A 15,101-nucleotide genomic window follows, 5' to 3' on the forward strand; every position below is an offset into this window, starting at 1 on the left:
AACGGGCGTATTATATCTGATTATCTAAGAAATACCCAGATAACCATATTCCTCTTCATCCATATTGAAATTTCAAAAATGTGAAAAAATTCAGATTTGTGAGCAAGTATTTGGACACAATCGAAATGTTTTCAAAATCAGGTTTTCAGACGTTTCCCACGATGTAAAATAATCCGGGTTCGGATCTTGCATGCAAATTAAAAGGTCTTTGCTAAATAAAATCTTTCTTAATCTATTCATAGATGGCTGTTGTGAACTTAATCGCGGAATGTCATAGATATTGATCACGTTTGTATGACTTCCAAAATTTGAGTAGTGTGGTTGTCAATCATGGGTAAAATGGTGAATATTACACGTGTGGAAAGTGATCGCTTAACCAGCCTATGACGAGTCGTAAGCCCTGTAAATGGCCAGACTTTATATACTTCTTATGATTTCTTGGGCAATACCATGAGGCATTACTGGTTTTGTCCTTCCGCCATTAGAGCATCGCCTTTTATGTCTTAACCAATACATTCCTCCCTAGAAAACTTGAGAGGTCATAAGCCCTGTAAATGCACAGATTCCCCATTCTTCTTCGTCTACGTTGAGATGTCAAAAACGTAAAATCGGTACAAGACTAAGACGTCTGCTTCGGGGTATGTAGATTTTATTTCTCAATCAAAAGACGAACGCATTATTCTAAACACAGTTCACATTGATGAATGAGCGATGCCGAGGAACTTTTACGGCCTTAATTACAGCAAGTCCAATAATTGAAACATTTCCTCGTTCTAGAGCGACGCACAATAAAACCTGTCCATAGAAGGTACTTATATTATAATGGGATGTTAAGAGCTCTTCAAACGGTGTCGAGATGTTTTTGACAGATATTTTTCAACCGAACCCTCGTCGCCCAGATGGCCGTAGCACCACAACACCGGTGGTCCATAAAGGAGATGAAGTTCGGAATCGGGAACTCGTGATGATCCCATATTTATTGACGGGATCATCGGACGGTCATCAAATTCGGCCCCGAAGATTAAAGATCGACGCACCTAACTTTGTTAATGAACTCGAGGTACGTGCAGTAGCTATGAGAGCAGCGAAACCGTTTAGTATCTTCGTCTGGTAAACACTGTAATCTCACATACTGCTGCAGTTGATCGTAGCGAAACCTATTAAGTCATAAAGGTTATTATTATTACTTATTACAATATAAGAAGAGTGTAAAAACTCTATAAATATCCATGAACTAGTCCGCTGTCAACAGAATATAAAACCAGGATCGCATAAAGCGAAAGTACATATAATCTAACAACTACGAACATATTTTTTTGTATTTACTTGCAAAAAAAAAAACATTTCCATAGGATTTTAGTTTTGTACTTTTATCTTGGTGAGTACTTTTATCTTGGTGAAACTGCATTTTATATAATCAAATAACAACAAATTAATTTTTTATTGGTTCGGCATTAACTTTGAGGAATGACGTGATTATTTTTATTAAAATTAAACACCTGAATATACCACCACTTTAATGAGTTTTATTTTTATTTACGACTAGTTTTGATTTGTACCAGAAGATGAAAACATTTGTCGTTTTCGAAACTAGTCGTAGATAAAAATAAATCTCATTAAAGGGTATATTCAAGTGTTTAATTTTAATAAAACTAATTAATTATTTCCACAAATATTTTATTTTATAGGTGATCGGATTTCGTCGTTACTGACATCCTAAGACAGTCGGAAGGTTGGACAAAATGTTATATATTCAACAAAGCAGGGGCTGAAAACCATAATAAAAAAAAAAATGCAAAATATTTTCCTGAATAAAATAAAAAATAAACCGGTTAATATATTTTATATAAAAATTATCGACGATTTATTTTATTTGCTTTTCTTTGACACCATCATTAAGATTGCGTCAGACAAACTTTATTTTAAGTAAAATGTATTAAAACACAAAAATTATCACAGGCATAGTAATAAATGTTTAAATACAACCACGAGGATAGCAGTAAAGGTGCCATTTTATAGATTTACGGGAATTTGGTTATAAGCGCGGCCGTTCATGTACGCCCATACTCTTTTGAGGAAAGTTTTGTTTGGATGACCATGTACGGCCACACTCCCGAACAGTTAAAACTTGCAGTCGCCAGCATACCAGTTTTGCAGTCAATCGTCTTCCCTACTACGCCACGGTACCGTCCATTGCATTCGCTGTGGTAATACTCCGTAACAAACACTCGTTAAAGATAAAATTATTAAAAAACTATATGTTAATCATGCCGATTACTTGAAAACATAACAAAAACGATAAATTTTTATTAGCGATTTTTCAATTTACGACCATCATATACGCCGTGACTTTGTTGCAACTTTTCATAAAACGGGCACTTATCCAATAAAGAATTATATTCAATACAACGCTCCGAGTAATAATAATAATTCCCACTGATTTAATTTATTTGTACTTAGAAAATTACAAGTTGGAACGATAAAAAATCACTTATGGCCAGAAGGCAAGTGAGTGTTTCATTATACGGAGTAATGTAAACAAAATAGTACTAAATAAATGGTCCAGATTCGCTTCTTAATTACGATGTTCGGCTCGCCCAAAGCGGAAGAGAAATTTAAACATATGGTTAGGTTTCAGTATTTATACAGCACGATTCTGGTAAGTTATTTTACTCTTCCCCGGTCATACGGTTGAGGTGCTATATGGAGAGTGGGAATATTAGATGAGAGATATACTCGTACGACAAAAGCTTTAGGCTAAATAAGATTCCACTGCTTCGAAATAATAGTTGAAGAGCGGTATCGTGAGAGACATTTTTATAATTGATTTATTTATTTAAACTTCATGTACAGAAAAGACATAAGTACATTGGCGGGCTTATTGCTAAAAAGCAATATCTTCCAACCAATCAAAAACAGACTAGTGATAGTCAAAACGCTTGATACCATGTATAGCTGTTTGCAATCAGAGAGTAGATAATACTTGAACATTCCGCTCACTCTTTTCAAGAACGTCATAAATCAAAAATCGTCAATTTCCAGTTGTGCATGTTTTCGGAATGCCCAGAAAATGTACTATATCCCAGCAAAGGAGGTATATTTTTAACTTAATATTTACCCGCTACAGGACAGAAAATGTTGTTTTTGCATTTTGAAGAAAAGGTATTGTTTTTTTTTTTAAATATACTAAATATTTTTCAAATGGAGAAAAAACCTTCAGGTTTTACCTAAAAAGATCTGTTGCACAGTAAAAAATTCAAAAAGTGGCTTGATATTAATTTGTAATACATTGTGTTATATTTTTAAACTTTAAAAACGTTTTCCTGAAAAATAAAGTTATTCGATTTATGACGTTCTTGAAAGGAGTGAGCGATTTGAAAAAAAACATAAATTACAAATTGATAAAAATAAGGAAGGCAAAGGAGAAAGGGAGTTTAGCGAAGGAGGTACAGGGAAAAACTAAGGGATGAGGTTTGATAGACAGTTAGGATTCTAATGATAGATAGTAATGTCTCAGACGTTTCTTATAAGTTATTAGAGAGGGTGCATTTTTTACAAGGAGAGGTAATTCATTCGATTGTTTGGCCGCTTGAATTACTGAAGAATAATTATTGTTTTTTAAGTTATAACAGAAGTCATGAAACAAGTAATACTTGATGATACAATACTTCTCTAATAGAGCAACTGCTAGTGTTTAGGGAGTACTAACAATAATAATTATTATTTGGGATAATTTTAACAGCGTAATTTTCGTAAAATACTGGAAAAAGGCGGGATAATCGAGGGTGGGCCAATCAGGAACATCTCAGCATTTGCTCAGTACTGGGAGGTAACCACGTAATACTCCTCAGGAGGAGCCGGACTGTTGACTGTCAATATAATATCAATATATCAGCATATTGACGACATTACATCAATATAATATTGTCAATAAAATATAATATCGTTATATACATACTTACAAAATTTTTGTAAAATAAGAAAAAAATGCTAAACACATAGCAAATGCTTTTAATATTAAAAATATTTTTCAAAAAAATATTATATCTAAGGTATTATTATCTGTGACTGTTTCATTTTATAATATAAGAAACAATTTTTGAAAAATACATGTATGGGACTTAATTGTTGGCCTGGGATTATTTATGAATAATTTTATATTGGTAATAGTTTACATGATTTTCTTTATAATGAAGAAAAGGAATAAAAACAAGGTTTGTCTGTATGTATGGTCATACGAGGGTTAATCAGAAAAATAAAGCAAACGAACCTTCGTACCACGCTCGGTTTCGGAATGGCATGTCCTTCGCAAAGTACTTTTTCATAGGCTATATTCATCTTTAAAAGTTCCTGAAAAAAAATGTGCCTAGTTAGGTTTTTACACTTTCATGGAATAATAAGGGAAGGTAGTGCGGAACAGGGCAAAAACAAAAGGATAAAAGGATCGAGATGTACTGATTTTATGGTCGGTGATCGATTCCAAGTTACTAAAACAGGACTCTAAGGATAATAACCCGAGTTAGTATGGTAATATAGGAATACATTAAGCAAAATGTCGCCGAGGAAATCATAAAGTGAACACTAATAAAAGACATGCCTTTGTTTTGTCAAAATGTGAAAAAAATATTGACAAAATATATTTTGTACAGAGGAGAATTCTAATTTATTATATCGGCGTGTCCTACGTAAAGTGCTCTAACTACATTTTTGTCCATTTTGAGATATTTGGTGTATGTTATCAACTGACCGTTATCTACAAATATAAACAAAAAAAGTTATGCCTAGTTTTCAGGCGTATAAGACGCATCGAATTTTATCTACATCGAATTTTCGAAATGAACGGAACTCCTAAAACGCTAACTACCTAATTTTGACAAAGTATAAATAATAATAATAAAACCCTTATCCGCACCCCAATGGTGCATAGGGCACTGTGTCTTATAAACGCAGTGTTATCATGATCGTTTTACTTATGAAGGAACGGTGATCAGCCCTCCGCTTCAGGTACCAGTCCATGGTAATATTGAATAAATATTACAGTGAAAAAATCACTTATATTTATTTTTACCCCCCTTAGGAATCGAACCCGGGACCTCCAGAACGGTAGCCGAGCGTGCTGACCATTACACTACGGAGGCGGACAAAATTCAATTTTGACAAAGTATAAAGTTTAAAAAAGATTGTATACATTATTTTATCGTGTTTTTGAATGTTCAATACTAGTTTAGAGTTTCAGATAAAACAGTGAATTAATAAAAAAAATACATAGAAAAAATCTTCTAAGTTCTCTACTGTAAAGTAACAGATTTGCAGATAGAGTACTATACGTAGGGGCCGTCGATACTCTTTACAGTTTATAACCACAAATGCTCATTTTAAAAATTTCTAAGTTTGATGCTTCAAATAATTTATGACAATTTTATTCAGTACAGGTAAGTATTTTTTTTTGCAAAATATATTTTTTTGAATGTCTCAAGATATATATTTTTTTAATCCTTTACACACAGTGGTGTGCAGGGGACTACATAATATCGACGCAGTGTTATCTTGATAGTTAACTACACGAAGGCAATTAAACCAATCCCGCGAATAAAATACCAATTTAGGGTAAAATAAAATAAATATACGTATTTTGATTAATTCGGAAATCAAACCCGAAACTTCTAGAACGGTAATTAAACGAAACGTAGACTGTAGATCACCAAAATGTAGCTTAGATACAAATGCTGTGTGGCAAAGTGATTTGTTAAAAGACCAATTTTACAATAAAAACAATAAATTTTTTTAAAACATAAAATAAAAATATATTAAATCACAGTGGGATATACAAATTAAACTGTGATTGTGGTTGAAGTTTTAAAATCGGTACCTATTAATTCATGAAAATTCAAAACAAGAATCAGGGAACATGCATATGTTTGAGAAATAAAATCTTCACAAAAAAGGAAATTTATAAACTTCGAAATATTTAAACAAAAGAAATTTAAAAAAATATAAATAATAACATAAGCACACAATTAACGTAATAAAGACTAAAGGATGTTCTCACTAACAAAAAAAACAAAGAGCTTCTACACCTCTTCATCTTTTTAACATCCCAGAAGTACAACTCTAAAATTTAGACTATGCTTAACATATGGTGTTTGATGCTGAATGGATCGAAACACATGTCACATTAGAAGTAGTAGTTTTCACCAAGTAAAATTTAAATTAAAAAAAATCGCTTCAATTTTTTTAAAGTGTTTTAAAGATGGTGTTGATAAATACACTGCACGACATCTAGAATCTACAATTAAAGAAATAGTATATTATCAAATAAATGATGAAGATTGTTACACCGCAAAGAGAACGTATCCCTAGAAGAAATTTAAAACAAATTACTACTGACATTTTCTTTTGAATATCTCAACATAGATGAAGAAGAATATGGAAGTCTTGGCATATACTGGGCTATATTTATTTACCCCAATAAATGCCCAGACTTCCATATTCTTTTTCATCTACGTTGAGATGTCAAATATAATATGAAAATTAACTTATATAATTGGGATAATCCAGATTTAAGAAAAAGTATATGGACACACTCAAAATGTTGTACTATTGACATATTTAAAAATACTGAGAGATATTATGAAAACGGTAATATATATATATAACATAAATTTAAAACAGGTCCTTCGAAATTGCGGCAAGACTTGATACACATAAAATAAATAATAAACATTTTGATCAATATCACAGCAAATTCTGCGGCCGAAAAGAGTCTCACAACATTATATTAAAATGCCTTACATATTGCACAAAAACAAATTGAATACACGTCCCGCGAAATACGACTTTTCGTTATCGAAATATCTGCATGGAAATTGAAAATCAACACGAGAAGTTCTTAAACGCCTTGATCATTCGGTATTTTTTACAATATTTCGGGTTAATAACGTTATAATCGTTATTCTGATGGTGAGAGGATCGTTAAATGGGACATTGACTTATGTGTCGGTACACTGGCTAATAACAGCGTTTAACTGGACCCCTTTTCGGCACAAACTGTGCTTGTTTTAAATTTAAATAATTTAAATACGAGTCAGAGGTAAAAGTGAAAATAAAAATATAAAAAATACAATGTAAAAAATAAGGAAAGGTTTAAAAACAAATTAATTAAGCTATTTTTGTAGTTAAATTGTGTCCAGTTTTGCGCAATACTATTAAAACCATTAACAACCTTTAACGAACGGTTCAAAGCCTATTTTAAAACGTTTTAAGCGGTTAAAAACTCGAAGAAGTAATACAATTTAATAAATAATATATTTGGAGTTTTTTTCTTCTTCTTCTTCTAACGCTTTTTCTCATCAAATAGTATTTCGGGTACGGCATCGTGATATTGATATTTGACAGTCGGTTTGAAGTCCTGTGGTTACAGTCACGGACTCAGAGTAAAAGTTTCTGGGTTCGAGCTCACTCTTCAACGAGGCGCTTAGAAATATATTATAAAATGTTGAAATCCCTGGAATGCTAAGACTTCCATTTTCTTTCGTAGAAAACGTTAAGATTCTTCGTCTCAAATGAGATACCTTTAATAATTACCGATTTGTCACCCGTAAGGTAAAAAATCTAGTGTCTGATAATGAGAATGAATAAAAAAAAGACATCAATATACTATAAATTATGATTCAGAGATTGAACGAAGTTCTGGACTTAAATAAGATATCCTGATCGAAAGATAGGGATGGTAAAAGTATTTGTTAAAATTTATGATAGAGAAGTTATATTAAAAAAAAAACATTTCATGTAAAAAAAAATTATGAAATAATAAAATGAACTGTATACTTACGCTTGGATCATAATATTTGGTGGAAAAAGTCAAATCGATTACAATTCCTATGTTTGGTTGGGCTTTTAGTAATTCGGGAACACCCCATCTGAAAAAAAAAACATTTATTTTATAAGAAAATAAATATACTTAAAAACGAAGAGAAAATAAGTAGCTTAATTTTTTAAAATCGAATATGTATATTTTCTTACCTCTCAGATCCAGAAGCACTGGAAAAGTAGCGCTGAAACAGAAATTTTCAGTGTAAATTATAAATGTAATTTCAGTAATCATTTATTGCAGTAATCTTGTATCGCATTTTATTGTGTACATTTCATTTAGTATTTTAAAAAAAAGTATTAGTTCTTATGATATACACGCATATTTTCGTTTAATAGTTTATTCATATAAAAGACTAAGGGGCTTCAAGGTATGGCAGACATAGGGTCAAGTTGAAAACATTTGAATTCAGTGATCGCAATATAGAACCACGAAATTTAGTTTGGTTATCTGTTTAACATAAATGAAAAATAGAACAAAGAAGTATAAAAAAAATTAATTATTTTTACCGTAATAACCAGTTGAATAGAGTGAAATCTATATAAATAAAAACGTAAATGTTCAATTTTTACAAATCTTAAATCTGAAAAATCAGTTAAATTTATTTTGATCTTCTTGAGAATTTAACCCAGAATCGACAGCACGGTAGCCAATGCGCTAACCACTACACTACAAAAGCGAACTACACAATTTTTAGCGCATGGTGAAAAAATAGCTGACAAATTAAGAGAAGGGAAGAAACCTCATTTAAAAAAAATAAAAACCTTTCGTTTAAATTTTTGATTACCACTTTGCATATTCAAAATCCAACTTGATAGCATAATCATTACAGATAATTTCATTTACTAAATGATCATAGAAAAAAGCCGCCAAATAAAAATATGCCATGGAGTCGGGTTACACTTTTTATCAATCGGAAATCATTTTAATTCCTGAAGATTAAATTAGAAAATTTTTATGTTGCCAAATTATTATTATAACAGACCACACGCACAGGACCCGCCCCGTATTTGGGCGAATTGATTTTAAAAAAAGACCTCAATTGGTTCACCTTTTTTCAGAATGTAAAGCAAATAAGAAGCGATAATCTGCATACAGAATGCTCGATCTTATCTGTAACATATTAGATTGGGCAATTGAAAATACAAAACAATATTATGTTCACATAAAATTAATTGCATCTCGGTAACGGTCCGAAAATAATAATTCGTGTACTGCGACGGTCGTATTTATTGAGTATCGAGAATCGATAAAAATCGGTTACGGAAATTTTGTAACACCCACCCCCGCATTTTAATGCGGTAAGAAAAAATACAATTAGAGCCATCGCGCACATTCAACTTTTTATAGTTTCATTTGGAAAAATTAAATAAGATTGATTTAAATTTAATTTATCAATGTTTGTTCCCAGATAAAAAAATCTAAATAATTTAAAAAAACTATATGAAAACATAGTTTTAAGCCAATTTTGCGTGTAAAGCGTATCAAAAAACATAAGAACCGATTTTGTTTGCAAATAAATTTCGAATATAAGTAAGTGTACGATTATTTATGGTTGTTAGTTACTTACCCACTACAGACGTCAAATACAAATATTTTTTATTAAGTTTTTTCTCACATTTCTTAGTGCAATTGCATCTTATACAATAAAATAACAACTATGTAAGTATATAACTTTTCCCGCGTATATTTTTTGGTATTTGACCAGTGACCGGGTTTCGTATTTATCGACATTATCAGACCAGTCTGATAATGTCGATAACGAAGAAACTCGGACACTGGTCAAAAATATAAACAAATGTGGAAAAAATTGTACAAATGTTATATTATTATACAAAAATTTTAAATGACAATTGATAGTTTATTTATTTATAATTATAATCAAATAAGTTGTAGCTAAAAACTTATGGGATATGATGTTACAATTGTTTTATTTTCTCAATATTAGATAAAATGATAGGGATTTTGTAAAAATAAATTGATAAATTGAATACATTGAAAAAGACTTTCTCAAACAAGGTTTGATGTCTTTTTTTTACTGTAGGCGCAAGGGGTATCCCTCATTCCAAACTGGAGTAACTATTATTTGTATCATCCTCTTGATATACCGACCCGCATAGTTTTTGTCTATGAGTGCTATTATTTATCATTCAGGCTTTCCAGCACGTCTGTAGGATGTCAGACATCTGTGAAATAATGTAAACTGGCGTTGGAACCATTTTAATATATATTTTTTTACTTTATTAAAACATCGATAAAAAAAAGGTCCATCGATCAAATATCAGGAGCTGAAACATCTGGTGCCTTACCAATTGGACTCTCGGGTTTGATTTTCAACGACGTGACTGTAAATAAAGTTAAACTCCTAAAATGTTTTTATTGTTTTTAATCAGTCTCATTAATCAGTCTTGATAAAGAAGCGGTTAGCTTCGAAACCGATAGAAATCATAATTAAGTTGTAATAAAATATTTATAATGATTTTAAAACAATTGTATTATTTATTGATTCGGCATTAACTTTGTGGAATGACAGGTTGATTATTTTTTTAAAATTAATCAATTGAATATACCACTTAAATGAGTTATATATATATATATATATATATATATATATATATATATATATATATATATATATATATATATATATATATATATATGTATATATATATATATATATATATATATATATATATATATATATATATATATATATCTATATATATATATATATATATTTATATATTTATATATATATATATACATATATATATACATATATATATATATATATACATATATATATATATATATATACATATATATATATATATATATATATATATATATATATATATATATATATATATATATATATATATATATATATATATATATATATATATATATATATATATATATATATATATATATATATATATATATATATATATATATATATATATATATATATATATATATATATATATATATATATACGACAAGTTTAAACTTACAGATGTTTTCTGGGGTTAGTAAATATAGGGAAGGGAGGGGAGGGGTTAAGGAAAAAGAAATTAAAAAAAAAAGTTATGATTTAATTATAGCCTGAAATATTGTTTACATGTAGATTGGTTCAACGTATTCATTCAGTCGTACATGCGATAATGTAGGTATCACTGACATTACAACAATAACAAATGAATCGAAAATGCTAAGTATAGTTTTTTAAATTTTGTATTGAGTTTTAATTATTTTAAAACAATCAATAAATTAAATTTTCATTATTAAAATAGGTGTCAAAATAAGATTGTGGTAGAGTGTGTTCCAACGCAGAAACTCTGACTCAAGAGTCCGCGAAACCAACCACGGGACTACAACCCGAAACGACCCGATTAAAAATATACTGTATATTTAAACTACGTAATATATTTTGTACAAATTGGTTACGGCTGTAAAAAAACACAAAAAAACAATATTAATTCCAACGAACATATTTCTTAAACGTACCATAACATCCCATAAAAGTTTGAATTTTTAGATTTTTTTTTTTCAATTTTGTGAACAAAATATTCTGTATAAAGATATCCTTTGAATGACCACCTTAACGCATTTTATCGATCTTTCGTGATACAGATATAGGACTTGAATCAATAAATAAATAAAAGAAATATAAAGCACGTTGATTTGTATCAGGTAACTGTTTATGTAGGTCGAGTCGTGAACAACAATAAAGTAATAAATCTGATGTGTTAATACAGGACAATTACGGTGGTCCAATTTTAATTAAAACTTAATCATTTCGAGTGAATTAAAATAAATCAGTAATAATACAGGTATGTTACCAGATCATTAAAAGTAGATATGGTTCAGAATCATTAAAAATAGGGTAAGTAATTTATTTTTTGACATCTCATCAAAGATGAAGAAGAATATGGAAGTCTGGGCGTTTACGGGGCTGACGACCGTCATAGGCTGGTTTAAGTGATCACTTTACACACGTGTAACATTCACCAATTCTACCCATTATTGACAACCACACTACTCACATTCTTGGAAGTTCCATATATATGAACCAATTTAGAAACCTTGTTCTTGAATCACTAGAACTTCACTAGAGACATCTATTGGTGAGATGTAAAGAAGCTTTTTATTAAGCAGAAACTCTTATATTAGTATGTGAGGTCCGAATCCTGGATTATAATCACACACATGAGAAACGCCAGAAAATACCATTTTCATTTTTATTATTAAGCTTATAATTTGACCAGATAATTTATTTACAACATTTTGAGTGTGTCCAAATACTTGTTCACAAAATCTGGATTATCTCCAATTACAGGAGTTATTTTCATATTATTTTTTTTTGATATCTCATCAAAGATGAAGAAGAATATGGAAGTCTGGGCATTTACGGGGCTGACGACCGTCATAGGCTGGTTTAAGTGATCACTTTACACACGTGTAATAGATGTCTCTAGTGAAGTTCTAGTGATTCAAGAACAAGGTTTCTAAATTGGTTCATATATATATAGAACTTCCAAGAATTTGAGTAATGTGGTTGTCAATAATGGGTAGAATTGGTGAATGTTACACGTGTGTAAAGTGATCACTTAAACCAGCCTATGACGGTCGTCAGCCCCGTAAATGCCCAGACTTCCATATTCTTCTTCATCTTTGATGAGATGTCAAAAAATAATATGAAAATAACTCCTGTAATTGGAGATAATCCAGATTTTGTGAACAAGAATTCGGACACACTCAAAATGTTGAGTAAGTAATTCATTTAAAAAATAAATGTATTATTAATGCGGATATAATGGAGAAAGGAACAACAAAAATGTATAATTTCGTAATTTTAAAAAGGAAAACGACATAAAATTATAAAAATTAATGCATAGACGTGCTCATAGGGTGGCGCAAAATTCATCATCCTATCGAAAGATGTTATAATTTTTGCAAATGGCGTCGTACGTCAATAATATTTGACATTTGCGAACTAGATAGCTGCAGAATACAAACGCCTCTGCCTACCTCGCGGGGAAACAGCGTGATGGTAGTGAGCGAGTAAGTAAGCTAAAAACGAGCATTAGTTCCTTGTGCAAAGAATTAAGCCATATAAAAAGCGATAAGAAAAAGATTACGTTTTTTTAATGTGACATTTTGTAAATTATTACATAGACGTGCTATATGTTATTTACGATATGCATAACGCAATATCAATCAATTTTGACTGCTGCAAGGTTTTTTTAACTGTTTAAAACGAGCATTAGTTCCTTGTCTCGTTTATGCAAAAAATTAAGCCATATAAAAAGCGATACGAAAAGAATTAAGTTTTTTTAATGGGACATTTTGTAAATTTATACATAGATGTGCTATATGCTATTTACTAGATTAAAGATATGCATACAGCAAATCAATCAATTCTGACTGCTGCAATTTTTTTTATTATTTTACATTAATATTTGAAGCACTAACTTTGTGATTTTCCATTTTATAATTAAAATGTAACTCTGTTTTAAAATCACTATAAATATTTTATTATAACTTAATTATAATGTCTACCGGTTTCGAAGCTAACGGCTTCTTTATCAAGACTGATTAATACTAAAACACTATCTATATTACTTAAATAAAAAAAATTCAAAACGAGTATTAGTTCCTAGTCTCATTTATGCAAAAAATTAAGCGATACGAAAAGGATTAAGTTTTTTTATGGGACATTTTGTAAATTAATTCGCAGACGATCCAAACACGACGTATTCATTCCTAAAACTTTACCTCCTAAGATGATAGTTCGGGGCCTACGACTCGATGCCGCCAAAGCAACAAAATATGCAAAGCCATATTTATGATCGCAACTCAATTTCAAATACATTACCACCGTTGGAGCAGTCAATAAAATCTGCGAGAAGACGAACACATCGGCGGGTATATTGTTTAGACCATGTTATTCAGAAACCATCCAACTCTCAAATTGGCAAGCTGTGATAGTTGCATTTGAATATTTTCAGAATAAAAAAAACATCCCTATGGTAAATGGTAGAAATAAAATTTGTTTTAATATTACAGTAAAATAACGGACCTCAATTTAACGAGCTTTAGATATGACGGACAAAAAATCCAGTCAAATTTTAAAAAATTAAAAATGTCCCATATATATTATACATGCTTTAATTCAACTGTCTTCGCATGTAAATAATAATTTTTAGTGGCCATGATTTTCAAAAATTATGTCTCTAAAGTGCAAACAAAACTTAACAGATACCCCCTCCCCATATTAGTCTGTTATATCAAGGTTTTACTATACCATAAAAATGCCTTGTTTACTGTGTGTCATGTAATATTCTTTGATTATTTTATCAATAAGGTCGTAGTTCAGTATTTCATTGGTAGGATGGATTCAGCAAAATTGCAAAAATGATAGAATGGGTTCAATGATTCACATTTATTTTAGATGGTTTTAGCGTACTTGATTTCTAAATTCGAGTACATCCAAACCACATGTTTTTTTCTGGAACATTTTTATGTATGTAAATAATTATAACGTGTAAAATGCTGAAAACTCTCAAACCAAAAGCTTGTTAGTAATTTTTTTTCACGGATTTGATTGTTGGTAAGAAAAAAGTTTACAGCATTTTGAGTGTGTCCAAATATTTGTTTCCTGTTTGGCCCACACTAGATTAACCCTCCTGTTCCCAACACAGATTTAAATAGAAACATATTTAATTAGCTAGAAGAAACAAAAATCCACTAAATGATCTATAAACCTTGTGCATAATAAGTAAGGTAAATAATAAATGGAATTCCCATCTAAAAAGAAATATATATATTTGTTCACAAATCTGGATTATCTCCAAATAGGACAACAAAGTTTCATCAATCGATTCAGCAGTGACTTTGTGGTAAAATCTATCCATTTTAAATTTAAATTTTACTCGGTAAATACCATTATATCTTAAAATCTATTGTGACACTGTTTTTCGATGCATTTCGCATCATTTTCAAATAAACTGTTTGAAAATGATGTAGAATGCATAACTGAAATACGTGTCAAAATAAATTTTAAGAAAAAGTGATATTTACTGAGCAAAACTTAAATCAAAAATAGAAAAAAAGTTCTCCAAAAATATTGCGTCGATCTTTTGGGTTGGGCGTCTTTAAAGCACATTAACATTTTACTATTGATGGAGTAGCGCTCATAAAAAAATCAAATTTCGCAAATCGTGAT

The 15,101-nt window shown here is 30.2% G+C and overlaps 1 protein-coding gene across 1 annotated transcript in view; it reads right to left on the reverse strand.

Annotated features, from left to right (window-relative positions):
* The window catches only part of LOC148304464 (RNA/RNP complex-1-interacting phosphatase homolog), a 92,173-nt gene that overhangs the window by 39,618 nt on the left and 37,454 nt on the right, over nt 1-15,101 (reverse strand). Inside the window, exons 3-5 of the mRNA XM_088268272.1 lie at nt 8,023-8,054; nt 7,832-7,919; nt 4,271-4,350 (exon numbers count right to left, since the gene is read on the reverse strand). Of these exons, the coding sequence (XP_088124398.1) occupies nt 4,271-4,350; nt 7,832-7,919; nt 8,023-8,054 (200 nt within the window). The remainder of the gene's footprint in view (nt 1-4,270; nt 4,351-7,831; nt 7,920-8,022; nt 8,055-15,101) is intronic.

Source organism: Brachycentrus maculatus, unplaced genomic scaffold (genome assembly GCF_059751285.1).
Source record: "Brachycentrus maculatus isolate JH-2025_06_01 unplaced genomic scaffold, ASM5975128v1 h1tg000315l, whole genome shotgun sequence".
Taxonomy (NCBI): domain Eukaryota; kingdom Metazoa; phylum Arthropoda; class Insecta; order Trichoptera; family Brachycentridae; genus Brachycentrus; species Brachycentrus maculatus.